General features: G+C 39.4%; 2 protein-coding genes and 1 long non-coding RNA gene across 4 annotated transcripts in view; 2 read left to right on the top strand and 1 right to left on the bottom strand.

Annotated features, from left to right (window-relative positions):
• Positions 1-1016: 1016 nt before the first annotated feature.
• LOC124465569 lies at positions 1017-12246 on the top strand. The gene is made up of 3 exons (XR_006955847.1): positions 1017-1075; positions 1349-1446; positions 10467-12246. It is a non-coding gene; the product is annotated as an uncharacterized LOC124465569 (long non-coding RNA).
• LOC124465568 (sterile alpha motif domain-containing protein 3-like) lies at positions 1457-10453 on the bottom strand. Its single transcript, XM_047017431.1, has 5 exons — positions 9412-10453; positions 4569-5612; positions 4231-4386; positions 3925-4017; positions 1457-3738 (listed from the first exon to the last, which is right to left on the bottom strand). The coding sequence occupies exons 1-5, from the start codon at positions 9421-9423 to the stop codon at positions 3442-3444; spliced, it is 1602 nt and encodes a 533-aa protein (XP_046873387.1). The 5' UTR covers positions 9424-10453; the 3' UTR covers positions 1457-3441.
• Positions 12247-22296: 10050 nt separating the features above from the next.
• The window catches only part of rsu1 (Ras suppressor protein 1), a 96492-nt gene continuing 94380 nt past the window's right edge, over positions 22297-24408 (top strand). Inside the window, exons 1-3 of one of the 2 annotated variants that reach the window (XM_047017402.1) lie at positions 22297-22643; positions 23009-23120; positions 23401-23451. In XM_047017402.1, coding sequence (XP_046873358.1) covers positions 23012-23120; positions 23401-23451 — 160 coding nt within the window. In that variant the 5' untranslated portion in view covers positions 22297-22643; positions 23009-23011. The remainder of the gene's footprint in view (positions 22644-23008; positions 23121-23400; positions 23452-24408) is intronic. The other variant, XM_047017400.1, reaches the window with a different exon arrangement.

Raw genomic sequence — 24408 nt, 5'->3', positions numbered from 1 at the left:
GGAGCGCGTTTTTGTATTGGGGGGAGGTGAACAAGTCATCCGATTTGGGGGGAGTTGACTCGTATTGGGGGGGGAGCGCGTTTTTGTATTGGGGGAGGTGAACAAGTCATCCGATTTGGGGGGAGTTGACTTTTATTGGGGGGGAGTATTTTCATTTGGGGGATGTACTCATATTAGGGGGTGTCATTTGCACTTCAGGGCCACCGTAGGTAACCCATCAATATTAATCTGCAGCTTGAATTTAAAGCCATCAGCAACATTGCGTATATGTTGAGATAAGGTGTTCCGAAGCGCTGCCAAGATACCTGTATATTGATACAACCCACCACATTTTTCTTGTATTTTGTAATTAATTTCAGTTGAGGACAGTCCTAGCATCTTTTGGCAGTTCTGGGTGGTACACCCTCAACAGGGTAAGGAGTGCTGTGAGCGCGACCAAAGAAATACTGAACTGTACAGCCCAATTGGCTAAGCTGTCCAAAAGGCTCACATGCTCTTCATCAGTGTTAGCATCTGACTCTGAAACCATTTCTTCTCCCCCCCATTCTATGTCTGTGTGATGGTCATCTGAATTGTCATCCTCCACTTGAGGAGTAACCCTAGAGTTACAATCATGGTTGCCATCGCTGTCATTGGTGTTGTCACATGGGTCTGCCCTGTTTTCTACCGCCTGTTCTGTTAACTGAGAGTCGTCTGCTATGTCATGGAGTCGTTTTTCTAATGCAAAGCGTGCCCTCCGCCTGACTCCGGAGTCTGTTAATGGAGGTTGCCTCCTTTTCATTTTCTCTCTAAAATAGATTCTGACAGAAATACATGTTTTAGGGTCCATCTGGGGTTTAACCCCAGCCCTCTACTGATCTTTATTTATTTGTTTCCACTGTATGTGTGTGTATCAGACATTTATCTGAATAACAACAAAGTTAATACAAAAAAACTAAACAAGTCAACACTTTTTACTCATTGTTTCCAAGGGGTGCCGTAAATATTGTAACACATTGTATGTTTGTGTGTTTGACTCACCTTCCTGTTGTGCTGAAGACGTGATGTGTGACTCCTTTCTGTAACAGTATTCCAGGTAAACCTCAAACTGAAAGAATTATTTTTACAAGATCATGTTTTAACAAATGAATACAATCACATATTTTTTCTCAGAACAGAATCAACTAATTAAGTGCCGTTTCAAATTATATGATGAAATAATAAAATACAATGGAAAGTGCATGATTTTTGATTGGCCGATTGACTCTCGAACTAGCTATTCACAAACGACAACTTGCTTCTGAATGGTCATTTCAAGTAATTGACATTTGCCGTTGCCAATGCTCATCCATATTCTGTCTGGTTAAAGATACTAGCTAGTACCAGAGAATGCTCTGCCATTACTGTACTGTAGAACTACACATGAGCAACCGACAGCGACGTTGAAGAGAACTGTTCAACATCGAGGTAAGCGTGATAATATAATAATATAAATAACATTACTATGTGCAACAAGTCATATTTAATTACAATTATGGAACACAGTGTGTTTGTTACGTTAGTGTCGTAGCTCGAAAACGATGGCAAATCTGGCTAATGTTCCGTTAGTAGTACTGAGCTACAGTAGACAAAGCTAGAGCTAACTTGTACAGTACGTACAGTAGTAGCTCGAGCTAGTACTATAGCTACTCGTTTATTTTATAGCAGTTCTCCCAGTCGTGGTTTTACAATAGCTTTTAAAATTGTAGAATGGACCGACCAATCGGTTACTATAAATATAACAAGTTAGTAGCTACAGGTCTATCCATAAAGAGGCATGCCCGGCCAGTAGAAGTTAGCCTGGTCCTAACCAGACCCTCGTACATTTCATTTGTACAGAGGGTCTGGGATCTCTCGATCAAAATAACGGCTTTTGTCCAAATGTTTAGCCACAAATTCACGAGACAGCCATCTTGTGCGATCAGCTTGCCGCTTGTTGATTATAACTGGACAAAAAGATTTACAGTACTTGTTTGTACCGAGTTAGTTCAAAGGTTATTCCAACTGTCACATTAGCATAGGGAACCTGACCTTACCAAATGGTTATAATAAGAAAAATGTAATTCCTAACTTAAGTTAATTCCTACATTAACCGTAAATACTTCACGTAATAACATTGCATACACCCGTGTAGGCTAGCTGTACTCACCTGGCAATTGTTGTTGATTGGTGTGTCAGTTGGTCACTGTACTGGTAGCTACTGTACAGAAATTGCTAGGTAGGCCGTAGCAACTAACTTGGACTAGCTAAAACATTGAGTATACGCAACTAACGCTAAACCTAAATACAAAACCTACAATGAAACTACACAACACTGATACTATAAAACAATTGATTAGTCTACGCTAAATATACAAAACCCTACTGTAAACTTCACTATTATAAGCTACGCTAAAGATTACACAACAAACCTACAGTAGAGCTACACTGAAAAAAAAAACTTGTAAGATATACTTGATAAAATCCTCGTAACAATTTGCACTAGTACTTTTCAAGTAAATTGTACTGCTCTTATATCAAGTAGAACTCATTAGCCTGAACCTAGTAAAACGTACTTACCACTAAACTTCACATTCGTAGGGATACAGTAAAGCTTACTTAATTATATGTATTGTATGAGTTATATTTATTTAAAACAATTAAGTAAAGTCAATAAAAAAATTCTGACAGGAAATCTGCTGTGCTCAACGTAATAAGTAAATCTTATGACAGTAATATTTACTGTTATGAAATAATTAAGAGGATATTATTATATTTTTGTTTGTAAATAAGTCAGTAATAAAGTTATATTATTGACAATATGGACATTTTCATCAAATTATCTTTTGATAAATATTACCAAATTAATGTTATCATTACCTATGCATTCAATATACTTGCATCACAAATCACACACAAAATACAATTATTCAGTTTTTCTTTTGTCCAAATTTATTTTTTTATAAATGTTATCAAATCACTGCTCTATCAATTCACAAGGTACAAGCCAAAAACTCTTAAATCAGAAGTCTGTGAAACACTCAGGTGTCTAGCATGACCATTTTAACAACTGCAAGGCTTACATGACTAAAGAAAATGCATGTATTTGGGTTAGGAATGCAAGTAATAAATTCTGCCAACAGGCTTTGTGAATGCATTCAAACAGTAAGGAGTGGTTCAACAGATTGTTACTTCATCAAAAAGCCAACACATGTCCTGATGAACTCTAAAGCTGCATGTGTTTATAAAAAATAAAGTGTTTCATGACAGTGCGTGGTAAAATAAAAAAAGAAACGTAGATTTCCTTTTTAAATCATGTCTGTGTGTAACTGACATATTGGATTTCAAACTAATAAATTCTTAACTTTGTGGTAGAGTATAATATGTTAACTAAACTGTCATAAGCTCTAACAAGATTGACTGCACCTGCCATGGTGGTAGCATTTAAGACAGCAACTTACATTTGAAAGCTTGTATTTTTGGGGACAGCTTAATCCCATCCAGTTCTAGGAAAAGTTTTTGAAAAACTTCAAAAGTGTAGCGCAGTGTTGGGGGGTATGCCAGGTTGAGGGCATAAATCAGCCCCATGACCAGCGCGCAAGCTTTAGCAGAACTCCCGCATCCTGGCAACATCTCCTTGCCTTCAAGAAGGATGGACACATCCACTGGATCCTCTCCATCAGCACCATGAACAACAAGGATCTTCAGGATGTGTTGAGTGGCATCACTGCGGCTGTCCTCCTGCATACGTTCACACAAAAAATTCAGACAATTCTGTTAAGAGTATTTTACATTGAGCAGAGCGGAATATCTTGATCCCTAAATTGGCTTACATCTTTTACTTTAGGGTTACCTTGGACTTGAAATGACAACACATTCAATTTCAAACCATGTCATAAAATATGTATTTAGAAAATCAGGCTTTACTTGGCAATCTTCAAAAAGGTCCTCTTCTTTCTCTGCAAGGTACAGTATAAGGCTGCGGATAACAGCTTCACGTTTCGTTTCAATGCTTTGGTGCTGTGAATAGATTAATGTTGTGTTAGTCTGAATCACAGGATGTAGGTTTTTGGAGTTAGAACACAAGCAGAGATTTAAGCTCAAGCTATGTGTGGATAGAGCATATAGGGGCATCTAAAAATCTATAGTGTGAGGATTTGTGCTATGTGTACGCATTCGGCAAAGTGCTTGTGTATGTGTGAGTCTCCCCTGCCAAAAAGTGAACAAGCACACCTGACTCAGTTTGTCCAGGAGCGGCCTCAGCTTGGTCCCCACGACACCTCCCTTGGCCTTCATCAGGGAAATAAGTCTTGGTGTGTAGTGATCCAGTTTGTGCATGAATCTCTGCTCCAGGGAAATTGTAGTAATTCTCCTGAATTCCTCTTTGATCTGAATGGACAAAAGATTCACAAGTACAACATCAGGAATCAGGCCAACCAGTCTCATGCAAGAGGACGAGGAAATTCTGCACTTTAAGAGGAACACTAATTTGGCTTCCAATCTTAACATTGAGAAGTATTTAAAGTTACATTTTAAAAGGGGTAAATAAAGGGGTTTGTATGTTCACCTACCTCTGCTTCACAAAACAAAGCTGGCCATCTCTCTTGGAAGTCATCGGCAGCTGGACTACCACTCACAACCTCAAGCCTTCGATAGGAGAATGTTTTGGCCATTTTTTCTGCTATCACCTTAGTGTTGTTCTTCTTCTTTACCTCATTAAGAAGCTGCAGTCTCTCCATCTCCAGAGTGTTGCTAGTTTCTCCACTTGGATGTGGAGGAAGGTAGTTTACCTCTGCTCTCTTTGGTCTCTTACAGTTTTTGGCTGGATTTTTCTCCCCAGGAGATTTCCTTTTCAATGAGTTGATGTCAAGTTCAGGACAATGTACTTCACGCCTTCGCAGTTTAGAACGGAAATTTGCCATCTTGTATTTAAGACGCTGCTGCCACCCGTACATGCCTGAATATGAAGTTCCAGGCTCCCTTAGGCAAGGATGCTTTGCCAACAGGGCTTCTACAACTGCCTGTATTTGACGTCCAGTGGGATAGGCAGTGTACTGAAATATAGCTTCAGCAAGTTTCTCAAGTACGTCAGAGTTCATGCTTGGATTTTGAAGGAGTGAGCCATCACTTTCATAAGCCTTATTTCCTGCTTGAAGGGGGATTTCGACATTATATGAAAAAGTGGGTATCACAAAAGTAGTTGGCCACGGTTCTGATCTGTAGTCTGGGGACAGTGGTAACATCAAGGTATCGGATGAACTAACTGAGGAACTGTCATCCTGGAAAGAAAGTGGCACTGGAGAAGAAGAAGCAGCAGGCTCATTGATGGGACTCAATGTGAGAATAATAGAAGGATCTGTTTTCACTAGTTTTATAGTGTCTTTGTCGTTGACCACATCTGTAGATGTTAACGTAAAGAATTGGTTATCAAAATCTTTGTCCATATGCATTACTGCATAACTCCCTTCAAGATCAAAATTATGCTTCGCAGCTGCCAAAAGTTCGTCTAAGGTACTAGGAATTCCATCTGGTAGGATTAATTTGTGAATTTCAGTCTCTTCAATAATGACACGTAGTTGACTGGGGTTAGACATCACAGCCTTGGGAAAGCAGAACTGCAAGAGGAAAAAAAGACATGGCTAGAGCATATGATTGCAGTATTCATGAAAACTTTTGTTTATAGTGAAACTTTACCTAGTTTGACAAGCAGATGTAGTGTTTCAAAGAAACCATTCGACAGCCTTTGATTGTATATGTAGCAAGTGGGTACATGTCAGTGAGTTGTGATTGATGAATTACTTTCACAATGCTCGTGGACTCCACCTTGAAACATCTAAAATGCTCAGTGTACCATGTACTTTGCATTTTCACTACAAACACGACACTGTTACAAACTATCATGATTTGTAGTATTTCAGCAAAGTCTGGTAACCCACCAGTGTTGCCATAGACCAACATCATGCCAATACTGTAACTGATGCCCTGAGATTCTACCTTGTTTGTCAAATGAACAACTGTCTCTTCAGGAAATTTCTGTGATAGAAATTCTTGTATGTTCTCATTTACAATCTCTAATGGAACCCTTGACATCTTTGATACAGAGACAGCAGGTTTATTGACATTTGAACCATGGAGATGGTATGCAATCATGGACTGGTGTTTTTTTGCCATAGACTTTAAAATGTTACGGAAACAGCTTGTCTGTCTCACTATCTTCTTAAAGAAGCGGTGTTTGGCTTCGAACCTCATCGTCCATAAGGACACTATTGGGCCGAATGCTTTAATGAGCTGCGGGTAATGCTCTACAAAATGGTGTTTTGGAATCAATTTTCTTTGTGGAAAAACACTGCTAAATCTACGCCGATGCTCAGCAATAAGGCTATCTAGGTGACCAATGCTTTCATCTGTGTGGGTAGGTGACATAACCAACTCAACAACATCTTTGAGTGTCATCAACAACTGCCATGTCTGTTCCTCTTCCTGTACTTTAGAGCCAATCATAAGTGGAAGCAACCTCAGTAAGCACCAATTTTCATGTGCGTTACCACCAATGGTGTTACGAGAGGAAAAGGTTGGTGGTATACGTATCGGACAATTTGTTCTGTCTTTCCACTTATATGGGAACTTCTTGATGATACTATTGAGCTCTTCAAGAGAGAAATATTTTTTTTTGATCAAGATATCTAAACACAATGCCAATTCTACAGGTACAATACCCTCAAGTAAATCATGTAATACATCCGGTGGGTAACCTGTTGTCACATGAAAATGCTTTAACCTTTGAGTAATTGCACAATGCCTTTTAACTCCATGGCTATGGGTGTTACTAGCCAATGCTGCTTCAACATCCAACTGGTGTTGCTGTTTTGTTCTACCAAGGAATGCTCCTGTCCTGACTTCAAGTTCCTGAAACTGGGACCGCTGTCCGACACAAAATCTGCAATTGTATGACCCACTGAAACTTTCAACAAACCCCCCGACTGAGTGGGCACCAAGGTTATCGGCAATCACAGAAAATACAGTGCCCTTTATGATTTTTCCCAAACAGGGTACAAAAAGACCATCCTCTTCTAAGCTTTTCAAATCACTTAATAATGGCTCTAGCACTTGAGGATAGCCAAATTTCTTTACGTCGTCTGCCTTGCACAAAACAGCTAAGTAAATGGAAGATAATGTTGACCTTAATACAGATGGAATATCAGCCAACACCCAGTAGACACCTGTTACCTTGTGCTTCTTACGAGAGGTTCCTAATGGATTACATATTTCAAAATCATCACAGTAGAGTAAAATTGAAAGTCTTAACTCCTCTCCAGATAGAAAGCTGTTTTCTTTGAAGTGGGAACCATCATGAAAACTTGTATACTGACATGAAGAACCACAACGTCTTGCAGTCTTTAACAGCTTCTCCTGAATGTCAACATTTTTCAGAACTTGTGACAAGGATTGCAAAATTGGTACATATTGAAAAGTCCTTCCCTCTTTTGCATCTAATATATACTCTTAACGGTTCAACAATAGAGAAACGTTCCTTCAAGTACTTGTTTCTCTGGTATGCTGTGCCAAGAGGACCTTCTTCACTAAAGGCTGCACTTACAGGATTCAATTGGCAAATGCTATTCACCAATTCTGTGATCACCAATTCTTCAACAGCGCAGTTATGGTTTTCAAATGTAGTATGGACAATGTTTTTGATAATGGGTGAGGATGCTGAACAAGTAATAAATTGAAGCTCCTCTGCAATGTCATCTATACATCTACTAGGCACATTGAAGATGCATTCTAATTTAAGCAACAAGGAACCAAGCTTATCAACAATGACTTTAACTAAATCGTCATGCTCTCTGACAAGCGTTTCATTTGAAGTAACTTCACGCTCTTCTACCAACACACTACTATCCTCTGTAGCCTGACTTGAATATGTCGAAAGTACAGTATGTTTAAAATCATCAAGGCAGTGAGGATTGTGCTTTCTACTTTTATGTGAAGCAAAAGTTGAATATATATTAGTACTGTAGTCACAATCTTTAAAGACACAATGAAGAGTTTCGTGCTTTTTCAGGTGAGCTCCGAGATGTTCAAAATATTGCCTCTCTGTGTGAAAACTAGATAAATGGCATACAAGACATGAAAATGAAACTATCTGCTCAAACTGTTCAGTTGGTGTATGATCTCTAGACAAATGTGTGCGAAGTGCACCCCATCCTTTAAATGAACAAGGACAATCAGAGTACAAGCAGGGTAGTGACCGGCCCTGACCGGTGTGTAGATGTTTCAATCTATAATGCTTTAAAAGCTCTAAACGTTTTGATGCCCTAAATTCGCAATTTTTGCATGACCATCTCATAGTATGCCTACGGTTTCTCACTGATGACATCCATCTAATGGACTTCCTCCCTGGACCCGTCCTAACCGTAAGGTCACCCTGTAAAAGAACACACAATTTGTGATATTAAAAAAATTATCATTTCATTGAAGATAAACAGTAATATTGTTTCATAAATACAGATTTCTACTTGCCTACTAATGTTACAGCCAATCACTCCTCTGACCTATCCCTTCCAACTCACTGATTACTGTTGATAGAAACATGTTAAATTACTGTCAGTCTCCTTATCAAGTGCTCTTAAAGAATAGCCAATGTACGAAAAAAGAGAGAATAGCAGAAAATAAGGAAAATATTAATCCACCAGTTATTTTTACATTATAATTTTTGGGGATAAATGTTTAACTTGTACACTTGTACACCCAAAAATTAATGGGCTAGTTTTCAGGCATTTTGGGCTGGTTTTGAGCACTCTTTGGGCTGGAAATGTTTGCTGGAACTGGCAATCCTGCTGCTGACTGGTAGCACAAGGAACTGGCAATCATGCTGCTGACACGTGCTACCGAGTGCAGAAAGGTTAGATGAACTAGTTAGCTATATTCCAGTATATACCCTGGTTTGGTCAGCATGTTGTAAATTCATTCAAGTGACATTTACATAACTCATCCACTAAAGTAGGCATCTTGAAATACTAAATTAGAGATACATTGATGGCTAAATTTAAGTTAACCTGACATGATTATTTTTTCCAGAACGTTGATAGCGATGGTTTGCCATGTGCAGCTAGCTAGTTAAAGCTAGCAACAATTGCTTTTTTCTGCTTGTGAATAATCTCCCTCTACACTTTTGTGCCTTACGTTTTTATAGAAGTTAAATATATAGCGGAGCTTTCCTGCATTGTTAGCTACGTATGTTAGCTAGCTAACTACTGTAGCTACTGTAGCTATCTAGAACTAACAATTACAGCTAGCACAGATAAATCACTTATGTCTAGCCTAATTTCGCTGTGAATAGTATACAAGCAAACAAGAAGCTAACAAAATGACCCATATATTATTACACATTTTAAAAAGAAAGGTAAAACTCACCAGAGATAACATATGGATGCTGTTCAACCCAACCAGAGCACTTCTACATTCTCTGAACCAACCGTCTCTGACCGAAGTAAAATCGCGCGTATCTTCTCAAGTCCAAGGGCGCAAGCGCAGATGAAAGGGCTAGTTTTTGATTAAAATTTACTTAGTATTTTTTGGTGTATTTATAGTGACTCTAAATCATTTAAATTGTATTAATAAATATGTGCTAAAACGTAATCTTCCCACACATTTAGTTTATTACATGAATTAAATGCGTATATATTGAAATACTTACTCAAAACATTGTAGTACACACTGAAACTTAATATAATAATGTACAATTTATGACAATTGAGTTAATATATTTTACTCTACCATAAAGTTCATTTTATCAGTGTATGTCGGAACACTAGCTAAACAAGAACTATCAAAAACTTAAGAGCTATTTAAATTATTAAACGACTATACTACAGTAAAACTACAATTCTAACAATGCATTAATCTTTCTGTCTTATATCGATGAAAACCACCAACAACTGCAAAGAAAGACGTTAGCATTTGAATTTGTTGGTAAACCATATACCATAACCAACATTATCAGATAAGATAAAACAGCACTGAGTAGGATGAATCAGTCAATTAAGATTGTAAGAGTAGCCTACAACTGTTCAGGATTTACAAAATATGTTCAGGATTTACAAGATGTATAACACTTGTTTTGTAACTAAGAGGGATTATGATGTGCCCATTGCTGTTATGATGATTTTATTTACATGATGGCACTGCAGTGTATTTTACTTTGGGAAAATCTATATTTTAGGCCTGTATTTTAATGCCATACGTGTTATATAATCCAGTACTGTGTCACAAGTAGCACAGGGGATATTTTACAAATACATTTACAAATGCACAAGTATTGGTTTTCCACTCATGGACTCTGTCACTAATAGCCTATAACGTTTACATGTATTCTCAAGTACTTTGGACCACAATAATTCTTAATGTAGAGATATTGATCTACTGTAAAACTAGCATTAGCCTAATAAAATGTACATTTATGTTACCAGTTTCAAGTTTCTGGGTGTCCACATCTCTGAGGAGCTCTCCTGGTCTTCCTGAGGAGAGCCTGCAGAGGACCTTAACCACTGACTGGTTGCCACCGAATCTTGGGAGGCAGTACAGGACTCTTTGCTCCTTCACGAACAGTCACAGACCACAGACCACACAAAATTACACCCAAACCACATCCTTAGTCACTTTTTATTTACATGTAAATTATATTCATATTCTGCACTGCACATGGTTGTGTACTTACAGTATATGTATATTGGTATGCAAACTAGGGGTGGAACGGTACACTGAAGTCACGGTTCGGTTCATACCGAAGGCCGACGGGTCCTCTATCTCTCGTGGGTCGCCACCACTCGCCATACTCGTCCTTAGTGCTGCTAGCTAGAGTATCTCTGACTCGCAGCGGCGCCAATTGGAGCTTCAGAGCTACAGATTAGATGTCCCTAAAGAACACGAGTATCTTACAGTAGTTTTGCATTACATTAATTACTTTGCACGCAAGTTTTATTTATTTTTATACCATGTACCGTACTCTCTGTGTAATTTCATGCACCAAACCGTGACGCCCGTACCGTACGGTTCGGTACGTATACATGTACCGTTCCACCCCTAATGCAAACCATATGTATAATACTGCACATACCGTAGCATCTATGCAATTCTGGTCTGATTTACTTAATTAGTTATTTAATGTTTTGGTACTTTATTAATGGAGCAAGCTATCATAATTACTCACTTGTTCATATACTCTCTCCTTCAGTCAAGTTGTAGAAACCTGATGCCATGGTTGTAGAAAGCAAGCCTATGACAAATGATCTTGTATTAGAATTCACAAAATTCACATATGTAAAATTGGCTGCAAATGATCATTTGTGTGGTTCATGCTTTTACCTGGTCTCTGAGCAGTAAGGGGAGAGCACCAAGCTCCTTGAAAGAGATGGTATGGACAGGAAAGAACCCACTGGTCCAGAATGTAAAACTGGATGATGTAAGCTAGCAGGGAATGTTCATGGCCAGGAGTCTGAAGTCCTAGATGTGTCCACTGCCAGCTGTGACGCTTCAGTGGGGGGCTATCATAGATCATGTTGAAACCATATCTGCACATACTTTCTTACGTGTTTGTTTATGGACAGAACTTTGAGCTGCAAACTCTGCATGAAAATGTACTCAGCAATTTCTATAGTTGCTTTATATGAGGATTCTGATGTATTCTTTGTCAAAATGACAATTGGCTTCATTAAGAAAGAACTGAGATTATTTGATGAATTGTCTTAGTAAATGCAACACATTTGGATCATATTAACACTTAACAAAATAATTAAAACACACATTTGCATTGTGTGTGATTACACAGCGTTGGTCTGCTATACAAAGAATGCCTGCTAAAAATTACACATCACCTATGATTGTTTCTGTTCTTGTTGATAGTAAATAAAGAAATATATTTCCAGTTCAGTGTCTCATTTATTAAATCTACACATTTTTCTGCAGATGAGAACATTGATGGCTATGACATGCTGGGGCAGAGTTGGAAATAGCAATGGCATTCAACCACAATTCCAAAAAAGTTGGAACGTTGTGTAAAATAAAGTAAACAGAATACAATGATTAGCAAATGTAATAAACCTATATGTTATTTACAGAACATAGAATGTTTAAACTGATTACATGTATCATTTTAAGTAAATAAGGTAGTTTTGAATGTGATGGCAGCAACACGTACGCCTCAAAAAGTTTTGACAAATTTACCACTGCAGCACATGTGCATCATGACGCATCCCCTCTTATTTGAACAGTCGGGCCAGTTAACTCTCACCGAAATTGGCCCGAGCTCAATACCCGCATCTTCGCCAGAACTCATACCACCGAAATCGGGCCAGACTCGGGCCAATGCCGTCGGCCAAGTCCGATTCTCAGCCGTTTGTCCCGACATTCTGCCGGAATCGGCCCGATTCCACCCTGCTAGCTGGGTTGAGACCTGTATGCCTTGGCTTCGTTGTTGTTGTTTCCTCTTCGTTGCTAATTTTAATATTTTTAATATATCCTTCCACTGCATATTGCCGTCCCTTCTGCCTGGATCTGGAAGATACCGCAGTGGTATTACTCCAAAAATACTCACTCCCACTGACAGCTATCGCTTATCCCCGTACTTGCCATGGCTTTTTGGGTTGACAATTTCGGGAATTGTGTCAGACGTAGCAACAGTAACTAAGGGGGCGTGGCCCTGGGGAACGGTCAATTATTAGGTGAGTTCGACATGACCCGACTTCATGCGGCGCCGCAGCCGGCTGCAGGCGGCTGACTTGAAAAAGTGCATTCTGGTTAGACTATTTGTCCGACTTGAGACGGCGCCGAGGACACGTCACTGTGACGTCGCCATCAAAGTACCGTGAGATCGATTCGAGAACTGCCGGCTGTGTAGCCGAGCGCATTTTCTCAAGAGCAACTGCACGGTTCAAGCATAGAGTTAATATAACTAGAGTAAGCTACTTTTGTCTTCCAAAATGGCGTCCCCATTCATTTCTATGAAAAGTGCTCAGTGGCGCAGTGAGGCAAGCGAGAGCGCGAGACTGGGCGCGGCCATATTTCCACTTCCGTGTCTTTCGGTCTAGCTTTAAACAGTGGCTCTTTTTTCCCCTAGCTCCGAGACCTCGGGCACGCTTGCAACTAGCTGTACACGTCATACTTTGCGACAACCAGTCGCGAGCACAGATTTATATGGTTCCGAGCGTGTGAGCTAAGGCAGAATCTATGGGCAGAAAGTCCGATAAGAATCAAAGACATGATGCAAACTTAACGGAAATGTATTCTGTCACTGTATAGTATTCCTTCTACTTGTTTTTTAGAAATAGGCTATAGGGCTAAATATAGGGCTATTCTAGATGGAACACATCTCATACATATTTTGCTTTTTTTCTTCGTGATATGAGTATGATTTCCAATGCATTGTATCGGATGAAATAAACTGTTAACATGAACAGCTCCGTCGTTGTTCTCTCCAGGCAAAGAAAGCTTAATAGTTATTTAAGTAACCGAAATCTTCCATAATGCAGACTTACCATAGCTTACTGTCAACTTTATATTCAAACGAAATGCCACGAAATTCACACTGCCTTCAATTTATCATCGGTGTGGAAATGTGGCCTGTGTTTTATATGTTCAACCTAGAAAACCAAACGTCTATTAATGGATATAACGTGTTCTAACAAGACATGTTAATAATGTAATAAATAAAAGCTCGAGAAGTGTGTCTAAAATATACTTTATTGAACATTTGCCTTTGAAAGGGGCATATTCATAGAACCATATAGGCTACAAGACGTTACCATCAGATGTAAGTGGGGGTGGAACATAGTCACTGAGGACCTTCATTGTCCCACAAAAGCAGTCTGGCACGATCAAAAAAAGAATAATGGGTGTGTTTAACAAAAGCTTCTGAAGGCAAGACTAATATTATTTAAATATATATCATTTCCTATTGTGGTTAACAGTTACAGTATTAATCTTCGTCTTTGCTCCAGATAGACATGTCAACAATCTATGCTCGCGCTTAACATAATATCTTTGCCATCATGTCATGAACGTTTTTATGAAAAATCCAATCCGTTTTAAAATAACGGGAATAAACTATATTAACAACATTTCATGTATGTGTGACAACGATGTGCTAAACTTGCCACAACAAGGCAGGCAATTCAAGCCATTTCTCCCTATGCTCATTCAATATAAGTCTATGGCTCATTCAGCTCAATGTAAATCGGCTATCGGCCAATGTGAACTTTTGTGCTCGTGCCCTGTTAGTATCCGCCAGCACATTTGCAGGCAACTTTTAATGACGTAAGCAAATAAATGGGCTGCTTGTTTACCCATTTCGGATTGGTCTCAAATTTAGCAAAAATCGGGAAAAATTATTCTATGAAAAAGCTAGTAGTATGAGCCAGGTTCGAGAATCGAACAAAAATTATTGGGGGAGATAGTTTGTAAATGTTGACTGGAGTTAATAGAATAAAAACGACCGGAAGAGTCGGAAACCTAACCGTAATGCAATACCACCTACATCCACCGGGGCCGTTGCTTCAAGCCGAGCAGGCGCGCCCCCAGACATTTTTCATAGGGGTGGCCAGATGGGGCAAGGGAAAATCTTGGGGTGGCACACCAAAACCAAAACACATTTCAGGAATTACAGTGCCCTCCAAAAGTATTGGAACAGTGAGGCCAATTCCTTTATTTTTGCTGTAGACTGAAAACATTTGGGCTTGACATCAAACGATGAATGTGAAACCAGAGATCAACGTTTCAGCTTTTATTTCCAGGTATTTACATCAGGATCTGATGCACAAATTAGAAAATATCACCTTTTTGTTCGAACCCACCCATTTGTCACGTGAGCAAAAGTATTGGAACATGTGACTGACAGGTGTGTTTTGTTGCCCAGGTGTGTCCTATTACATACATTATTCAATCAATAAATACCACTGAATGTCTACACTCAGGTTCAGATTGGGTAAGATAGGTTTTGTCTATGCAGACTGTATTCAGAGGTGAAAACAACATGAAAACCAGAGCGCTGTCTTTGGGTGAAAAACAAGCAATTGTGAGTCTTAGAGAAGATGGAAAATCAATCAGAGCCATTGCAGAAACATTGGCCATAGCCAGTACAACCAATTGGAATGTCCTGAAGAAGAAGAAAACTACTGGTGTACTAAGTAACAGACGTCGAACAGGTAGACCAAGGAAAACATCAGCAGTTGATGACAGAAACATTGTGAGAGCTGTAAAGAAAGACCCTAAAACAACTGTTAGTGAGATCAGCAACAACCTCCAGATGGCAGGAGTGAAGGTATCACTATCTACTGTTCGCAGAAGACTTCATGAACAAAAGTACAAGGGCTACACCAGAAGATGCAAACCACTCATTAGCAAGAAGAATAGGAAGGCCAGGCTGGAATTTGCCAAAAAGTACAGAGATGAACCTCAAAAATTCTGGGACAAAGTTTTATGGACTGATGAGACAAAGATTAACTTTTACCAAAGTGATGGAAAGGCTAAAGTTTGGAGAAAGAAAGGAACTGCTCATGATCCCAAACACACAAGCTCATCTGTGAAACACGGTGGAGGTAATGTCATGGCTTGGGCTTGCATGGCTTCTTCTGGGACGGGCTCATTAATCTTCATTGAGGATGTAACACATGATGGCAGCAGCAAAATGAACTCGGAAGTCTACAGAAACATTTTGTCTGCCAATTTAAGGAAAGATGCAACCAAACTGATTGGCAGAGCCTTCATCATGCAGCAAGATAACGACCCAAAACACACTGCCAAAACAACAAAGGAGTTCATCAGGGGCAAGAAATGGAAGGTATTAGACTGGCCAAGTCAATCTCCAGACTTAAACCCTATAGAGCATGCATTTTACCTGCTTAAGAGGAGACTGAAGGGAGGAACCCCACAAAACAAACAACAACTGAAAGAGGCTGCAGTGAAAGCCTGGGAAAGCATCAAAAAGGAAGAATGCAAAAGTTTGGTGAAGTCAATGGGTCACAGACTTGCTGCAGTTATTGAAAGCAAAGGATTTGCAACTAAATATTAAGTCTTATTCACTTAAATATGTTTTAAGTATATCTGTTCCAATACGTTTGATCACATGACAAATGGGTGGATTCAAACAAAATGTGATATTTTCTTAGTTGTGCATCAGATCCTGATGTAAATACCTGGAAATAAAAGCTGAAACGTTGACCTCTGGTCTCACGTTCATTATTTGATGTCAAGCCCAAATGTTTTCAGTCTACAGCAAAAATAAAGGAATTCGCCTCACTGTTCCAATACTTTTGGAGGGCACTGTATATTTTGCTCTTGTACTTAATAGGTTAGATGTCAATGTGAGCATTAATAATAACATACTGATATACTATGGTCTTTTACTGGTAGGCTACCGTATTTTTCAGAAAACATGCCACATGTTCTTTAACCCCATCCCACCAGCTTTGTGTTTGTAAATCGGATAGCCTACCGAACTTGAATTATCCATTAGCGATGTTAGCTAACGTTGGTTTGGTAGCTGTATTTAACTGTGACTGGGTCTTGCATTTGTTTGATTTACTGAAATATTTATGAAATGTTATGTTTCTATTAACCATTTGCCTACTTTAGCAAGTCACTGTAACTGAGACAATGTCTCAAACTATCTAGTTTAGTTTTCACAACAATCCTCTTTGTTGTATGTATCTGTATCCAGGCAATTCAGTTCTTCAAATAGGCTAGTTGTCATTTTCTTTAAAAAGTATATAAACAGCTTTAACTTGAAGGAGTACATTGATTGTAATAAACAGCAAATGTTTACTCCTCAACAGGTCTGCAAACGCCTTTGTAAACCGAGATTTGTTAAAACGTTTGTTAACCGAGACCGTAGGTCAAACCAATCGTTTTAACAAATCGAGGCGACAAAGCGTTTGCTGACCGGTCGAAGAGTAAACATTTGGTTTCTTATATACTACAACAATACGTAGAAAGATCCCAATCAAACATGTCGAATCTGGAGCAGCTGCACTTGCACTCACTGGTGACGTCACTACATCTCCAAGGCAACATATCAACAACTGTGGAGTTTCAATAACAAATACTTTCTTTCGTGAACAGAACAACTATGGCTGAGATATCACAGAAATTAACTTTTGTTGTTAGTCGCTGTGTTCGTATTTGAGCTATTTCTTTCAACCAGAATTGTTGAAAGACGTCCAAAAGAGACGTTCTCAAAAGTCAATAAACTGATTTATTTATTGACTTTTGAGAACGTCTCTGGACCAATAGGAATTAGTATTAGTCAAATTATTACACTAGTATATAAGAAACACATTAACTGGAAACAAACAAGCCTTCTACAGTTAAAATATTACCCGATGGCCTTTAATTTCAATACAGTTCAAAAACAAACAATTTTTCAATGCAGCTTTATTTGGCCCTTGCTGTGCCTTTTTATAAACATAAACAATATATAAGTAAAAAGATATGTTCAAAAGACCCCAAATGAAAAAAATAAAACCTTTATTATCATGGACTACTGACGCGTTTACATTCTTTTCAAAACAGCTTTATTCGCCTGTTTTTGTGTCTTTGGGCAAACACATTTACAAAATCCTCTAGATTTATGGCCTTAGCCCTTCTTGACTCTACACTTAACACCCCCAAATTACTCAACCGCTCGTCACTCATTGTATTCCTTAAGGCTGTCTTAATTAACTTAAGCACTGAAAAACTGCGCTCACAGGCTGCAGTACTCACAGGTAACACAAGTGCTATTTTGCATAGTTTAAACATTTCATTGAACATCTCCCTATATGGCTCAAGAAATACAGTAAGCTCTAATAAACTGGTTGGTGTTTTCAAACCACTAGATTTCTTCCCATTTAGAGTCCGTTTTAGCTGAGGAATCTCATACTCTAGATCCTCAGTGCTGCATTTATATTGTAAGGCAAATGGTAACACTACATTCTTCTCACAAAATGTGGAACTGCAGGGATTCAAAGCTTGTATCCCTTCCAGTATTACAATATTTTCTTTTGAAAATCTTCTCTTCACCTCAGAGAGAAGCACATCAATAATGGGAATAAAAGAATCTGCCCGAAATGATTCCTTATCAGTGTTGACCTGTCTTTGAGCTATTGGAGTGGAAATGTAGTAACCTTCAAGCCTAGAGCTTGGTGTGACCTGACGCCCTGGAGGTCCAATACCGATGTTGCATTGCTCGGTAAGGGTCACAGTACTGTCCCAAATATCATTAAAGTGAGAGCCCTCTATAACTATTCAAAGTTTCAGCAAGAGAGTCGATAAGGGTAACAGCTGTGCCCAAATTGAGTTGTGGGGACTGTAAAACATCTGATAGATGATTTATTTCACCAAAGACATTGGTTAATGTAACAAGGAGTCCAACAAACTTCAGATCTATTTGGGCCAATAAACCTCTTGCCTCTACAGCTCTGTCACCATTTCTTTCTTCAGAAATTTTTTTTAGTAGACGCATGATAGCTGGCAGTCTGTCCTTCACTGTCTAGCAAGCTTTATACCTATATGCCCACCGTATCTCTATCAGCCTTTGCAACCTTTCGGGGGCCCCTGAAACATCTCCCTCTGTACCTCTAACCACCTTTGGTGCACATATGACCCAGACACAAAAACATACAGTTTCTGCAAAAGAGAAAAGAAACAATAGGCTTCAGGGATGCATTTCACACTGTCAACTAATACTACATTCAAGCAGTGTGCATTGCAGTGAACATAAAAAGCTAAGGGGGCATCTGACTTGATGCGTGCTTGCACACCTCTGTTCTTCCCACTCATAACAGAGGCACCGTCATATGCTTGCCCAACTAGATGGTTTCTGTAGTCAAGGCCATACTTCTGTAGTATTTCTATAATTTGCTGTGAAAGTGCTGCAGCATTGAGGCGTTCTGCTGCCTCAAAGGTGAGAAAACTTTCACATATTGACCCATTGTAATAATAACGCACTAAAAAAGACATCTGTTCCTTTTTGCTAATGTCTTTGGTCTCATCAACCATAATACTGAAAACCTGACTTTGTTTAACTTCAGTAATTATTGCGGAACGGACCATTTCAGCTAGGCAATCAATAATTTTGCTTTGTGTATTATGACCAAGGCATGTAGCATTTCTTTGACATGTCATTTTTCTTTTGACTGTTTGATCATGCTTTGCTAGCAGTTCCATGATAGAAAGAAAGTTTCCTTTGTTCTGACCTTCTGTTTCATTATGTGCTCTCTGTCCAATGTTTTGCGTGGCTGTGAGGAGCAAGGTTTCTCCAACAGTTTTTATGTATTCTCTATTTTCCCTCACTCATTTATTATACTCTGCATTTAATGAGGCTGAGAGAGAGCATTCGCCTGCAGTCACCTTGTTATATTCTGCCCATGCTAACATAGCATTACAGTGTGATTCAGATTTTGCATGGCCAACAAAACCCCCATCTTTGTAAGTTGCTTTTTTCCGATTTCTGAACCCCTCTTCAGATGTGAACACTGAATTACCTGAAGAAGGGAGACTAAAGTGCCGACAAGCATAGCAGTACGCAGAGTCTTTACTTTGCGAGTATTCTATCCATTTCTGCTTACTGTACCACTCTTTCATGAAGCTCCGTCTTCTATTTCCCTGGAGGGTCAGAGGGAAAAGCTTCAGTTGTGGCTGTTTAGGCCCTTCATCTCTTGACTGGGATATATCTACGATGAAACAAGACGGAAAGTCAGTCACTTTAATTTTAAAATAACAACATTAATAAGAGTTGCTACTCCCTCTTTAAAGTAATTACCGATTACATTTGTAATATCAACAAGTAAACAATTATACTAAGACTATTCAAACTCAACTACCAATAAACATGAATCAGAAGGCTTTATGTAATAATGTTATGCTCCCAAGCAATTCATATGTTGAGGGGCTCTGTCACGTTCATAGCTTTACCTGTTGGTCCAGGAACGGATAGAACAGCGTTAGCTAAGTCCTGCCTCGCTTGGTTGTCAACCTCTTTTTCTGTTACCTGTTCCACACTATCCTGCAAAACTGCTGACTCTGATGCTGCCAGTGTCTGGGCGTCGCTGTCATGTTCTGCCTCTGTTTTGTCGTGCTCCCTCTCTGACTCTACCTGTGATGCTTGCTCACTGACGCCAATGGTATCCTCACTTTCGACAACAACATTGGGTTCGGAGCTAACGCTCTGCTGCGTCTCCCCAGAACCACTTTTCTTTATAAAAAAATAAGCAATATCCGACGTGGACTTTCTTTTCATTGTCTGCAAATTGACATACAGTTACTGATTGTAGCTACCTTAGCTAACGTTATACAGTACCATCCCACAACGCCAGCTATCCAGATACTCTAACAGTCCCAAGTTCAACTTCAGTTACAGGCCGAAACCACTAGCATAAGGGGTCCCATTATCGTCCACTTAGCTCTCGACGCTCGTTAGAAATGTTACCAAAATGTCGTTATATTACTAATTTAAAAAGTTATGTCACAGCTTTGTACTTTAATATGTAGACACACACCTAACATTCCGGTTTTGAAATCCAATCAGGATATACCTAGAAATGTTACTTTCCTGATTTTAGCAGTTAGCCAGGGGGTCCCATTATTGTCCACCCAACCACTTTCAATGGAGAAATGTCAGTTTGACGCTGCGGAAGACAGATGCTACACATACGGTTTGAGAACGTATTTACATACTCAAATCTCAAAGTAAGAAGCTGTAATTGGTGTGCAGCAATATAAGATGTGTACATATCGATGAGTTACTTTCTTTCGTTGCTGCTGCATATCTTATTTAAGAAATTAACGGAAGAAACGGTTGTGGACGATAATGGGGCCCCGAACGTTGGAGATTTAGAGTGGACGATAGGGCCCTTTACACTAACACTCAAGAGTGTATTTAGAAAAGCGTCTGCCTCAAAAACGACAAAAAGCGCATATGTAATTTAACAGAGCTGTACTGACGTACCATAGCAAACAATGGGGTTTTAAGTGCAATGTCTTAAAATACACTCTCGGTGTGATCGGCCCAAAATTGCTCAAGTTGGTACAGGCTACTCTCTAGACTGAAGTAACCTTGTCTGAACTAACTAGCACTAGCTAGCAAGGTAAGACAGCCCTCCTAAAATACCGATTTATATAACTACTGTAGCTTACCAACGTGAGGTTGCCTACTGTAAATAGGTCATTTAAAATTAAAAAACAGTTTATTCAATATTTGTACTCACTTGTTCCTTGAACTTGGTCGACGATCAACGATAAACTCCCGCTTCTAGGCTGCACTCTAACCTGGCCCAGTGCAACCTCTTGTGGGGGGAGGGATGACAGGCTCTGAGTGTGAAGATACGTGAAAGGATCTGAGTGGGGAGACACTTGGATTTCTATGACGAAGTGTTTCAATCGTAGATTGTGGTTAAAATATGTTTAAAATGTGTTACGTTGATTTGTCCTACAGTGAAGTTGAAATCCCATTTTCCATTAAAAAAAAAATCTTGATGACAGACAATATGCGACTCGCGATGGGGGGGCCAGTGGGGGGCCAGCAAATTTGTCGTGGCCCCCCCGGCCCCCCCGCTGATGGCGCCACTGAAGCCGAGGGGCGAGGGGTGGGGGCTTGGGTTCAAGTGACGACACAGCTATTTCATGATTGGCCAGATTCACACACGACAACTTTGACGCGTGTTTTGGAATATTTGGACACCTTCAGTTTCGCCAACGCTCAAAAAAGTTAAATTGAATAAAAAATGTGTTGAAGAAAGGGTTTTAGTCAGCCTCTTCACTAATGGAAAGACTAAGTTAAATTATAAATAAAGTAAAGTAAGCAAACAGCGCTTGATCGGCCATGACTGACATCAACGCAGCAAACCACGAGAAGCTGGAATGTCCGACTTCACACAGCCGTTTTCAACTCCTCCCCGACTGCAATCGGCTACTCTCGCCGGTCGTTTCATGCAGCCGCAGTCCATGTCGAACGCACCTATTCTTACTAACAATTGCGTTTTTACTCGTCATTGCTTATGACGAATAAAAATGGTTACTTGATTGTAGAATTTAAAATGTTACTAGTAAAACGGGAATAGATACTAGTAAGATTTGGATTAGTTAATAGTAGCCTACCCAAAAAATAGGTAGCCTACTATCTAATGAAAAGTTACTAGTAAAACGGGAATAGATACTAGTAACTATTGGATTAGTTACTAGTAACTAAAGAATAAGAACTAGTAACTTTAAAAGTGACTAGTAGGCCTTGTTTATAAAAAGAAATGTTAAAACGGCTTGCCCTATTGTTTCACTGCGGAGCATATTTCTGTTGCAACATCCTGCTTACACAGACAACAAACATACGGCTCTATGCGGGACCAAGCCGTTGATCCTACTGTATAAACTTTCCTTTTTGTCTTATGGTTTTTGAAAAGTTATATGATGGAAAAGGAAACTACGCTTGTAGCTTCTTTTTTTTTGTTGACAAAGCCTACATCCGTTTGTAGGAAGTTCCCTTCTATGGAAGCTTGAGAATTCTATGGCACGCACATCGACTTCCGTTTGGGTGTGTAGTGGTAGCTCTATCTACAAAATAATTAGCTAAAGTCGTACCTTTTTAGAGCAATTTTTACCCATTATCCATTGCAGACTAAAAGGTAGGATTTTCTGTTAAAAGATACAATACGATTGCTTCTCTGAAAAGACTTTGAAGTGTGTTGCTTTCCTTAACTTTCACATCTCACTGCACTTAAACTCGTCCTAGCCGATCCGTGGAGTCGATTTTCACTACTCACATTCTTTGTATATGTTACATTTACATGTAATTTAGCAGACGCTTTTATCCAGACCGACTTACAGTAAGTACAGGGACATTCCCCCGTGGCAAATAGGGTGAAGTGCCTTGCCCAAGGACACGACGTAATTTGTCTGGCCTGGAATCGAATCGGCAACCTTATGATTACTAGCCCGATTCTCTAACCTCTCAGCCATCTGACTCCCTATGTGTGATGTTTAATTGTAGAAGATGTCAAAGTCTTTGAAGAAAATTGTGGAGGAGAGTCGGGATAAGAATATACCTGAGGTGGACATGTGTGACAGAGGGATATCCAACATGCTGGACATCCCAGGACTATGTAAGGACATTAAGGCTAGTCTGTTCCAGCCCGCTGGAATACTGTTAAAAAATAAATCTATATTTTAATTATTTTCTTTACTATGGCAAATATTGCGCATTAATGATATAAATCAGCAATAGAACACACCTGGATAGCTACAAGTGTCAGTCTTTTACAAACAGTTCACAAATAGGCCTAACATTTAGAATTTGAGATGAATGGTAGAATATAAATGCAGAAAATATTGAAGTATGACTTGTTGATAGTGGGCTGATTGTATATGTCTTTTATGTTTCAGTCACCTTGTCCAACATCACGCAGCTGGTTCTTAGTCACAACAAGCTCACAAGTAAGTCCTGATTATTCTCTGTCTTTCTCTCTTTTCATCCTCTGTGGTTACTCTCAAGTATTTTACTATGTATTTGTATGATGATTTGACACAACCCGACAGTATGTGGCCTTCGGTACTACTAACCAAGACCACTAGAGAGCACACTTATTCTATCTTGTCCGTTTCAATCAGAATCATAATTGTGTTTAATCGCCAAGTAAGTGGTCACAAACAAGGAATTTACTTTGGTGGGCAGGTGCATACAGTGAACATTTAAACATAATGAACAAAAGGCAAATGTAGAAAATGTACAACAAAATAAACTACTGGCAGAGCTATACAATATAATATAAAATACAAATACAGTATAATATAAAATAATATAGAATACAAATAATACTGAATATGTTAAATTGACAGAGTTTATGAGTTAAAGTGACAGTGTCATTGTCAGTTTGGGGCCATTTTAAGAAGGCTAGAAGCGGAAGGAAATAAACTGTTCTTGTGGCGTGAGGTTTTGGTCCTGATGGACTGCAGCCTTCTGCTGGGGGGGAGTGGTTGAAACAGAGTGTGTCCAGGGTGGGAGGAATCGTCCACAATCTTCCTCACTCGCCTCAGGGTCCTCGAGGTGTGCAGGTCCTCGAGGGTAGGCAGATTGCAGCCAATCACCTTCTCAGCAGTGCAGATGATACGCTGCAGTCTGCTCTTGTCCTTGGCAGTGGCAGCAGCGTACCAGATGGTGATGGAGGAGGTGAGGATGGACTCAATGATGGCTGTGTAGAAGTGCACCATCATTGTCCTTGGCAGGTTGAATTTCTTCAGACACATTTGTGTCTGGTGTAAAAGATTTAGGTTTCGTTTTGCAACACTGAGATTTGCAACACATAGATTTTGTTCAAATACCTAGATTAGAAGATTTCCAGGGATGGAAATGTGTCTTTGGGGCGGTTGCCTTGCTCCATACCAAAGTCTAGC

This window comes from Hypomesus transpacificus, unplaced genomic scaffold (genome assembly GCF_021917145.1).
Source record: "Hypomesus transpacificus isolate Combined female unplaced genomic scaffold, fHypTra1 scaffold_60, whole genome shotgun sequence".
Taxonomy (NCBI): domain Eukaryota; kingdom Metazoa; phylum Chordata; class Actinopteri; order Osmeriformes; family Osmeridae; genus Hypomesus; species Hypomesus transpacificus.
The sequence above is the reverse complement of the archived record's forward strand: the minus strand, read 5'-3'. Positions and strand labels throughout refer to the sequence as shown.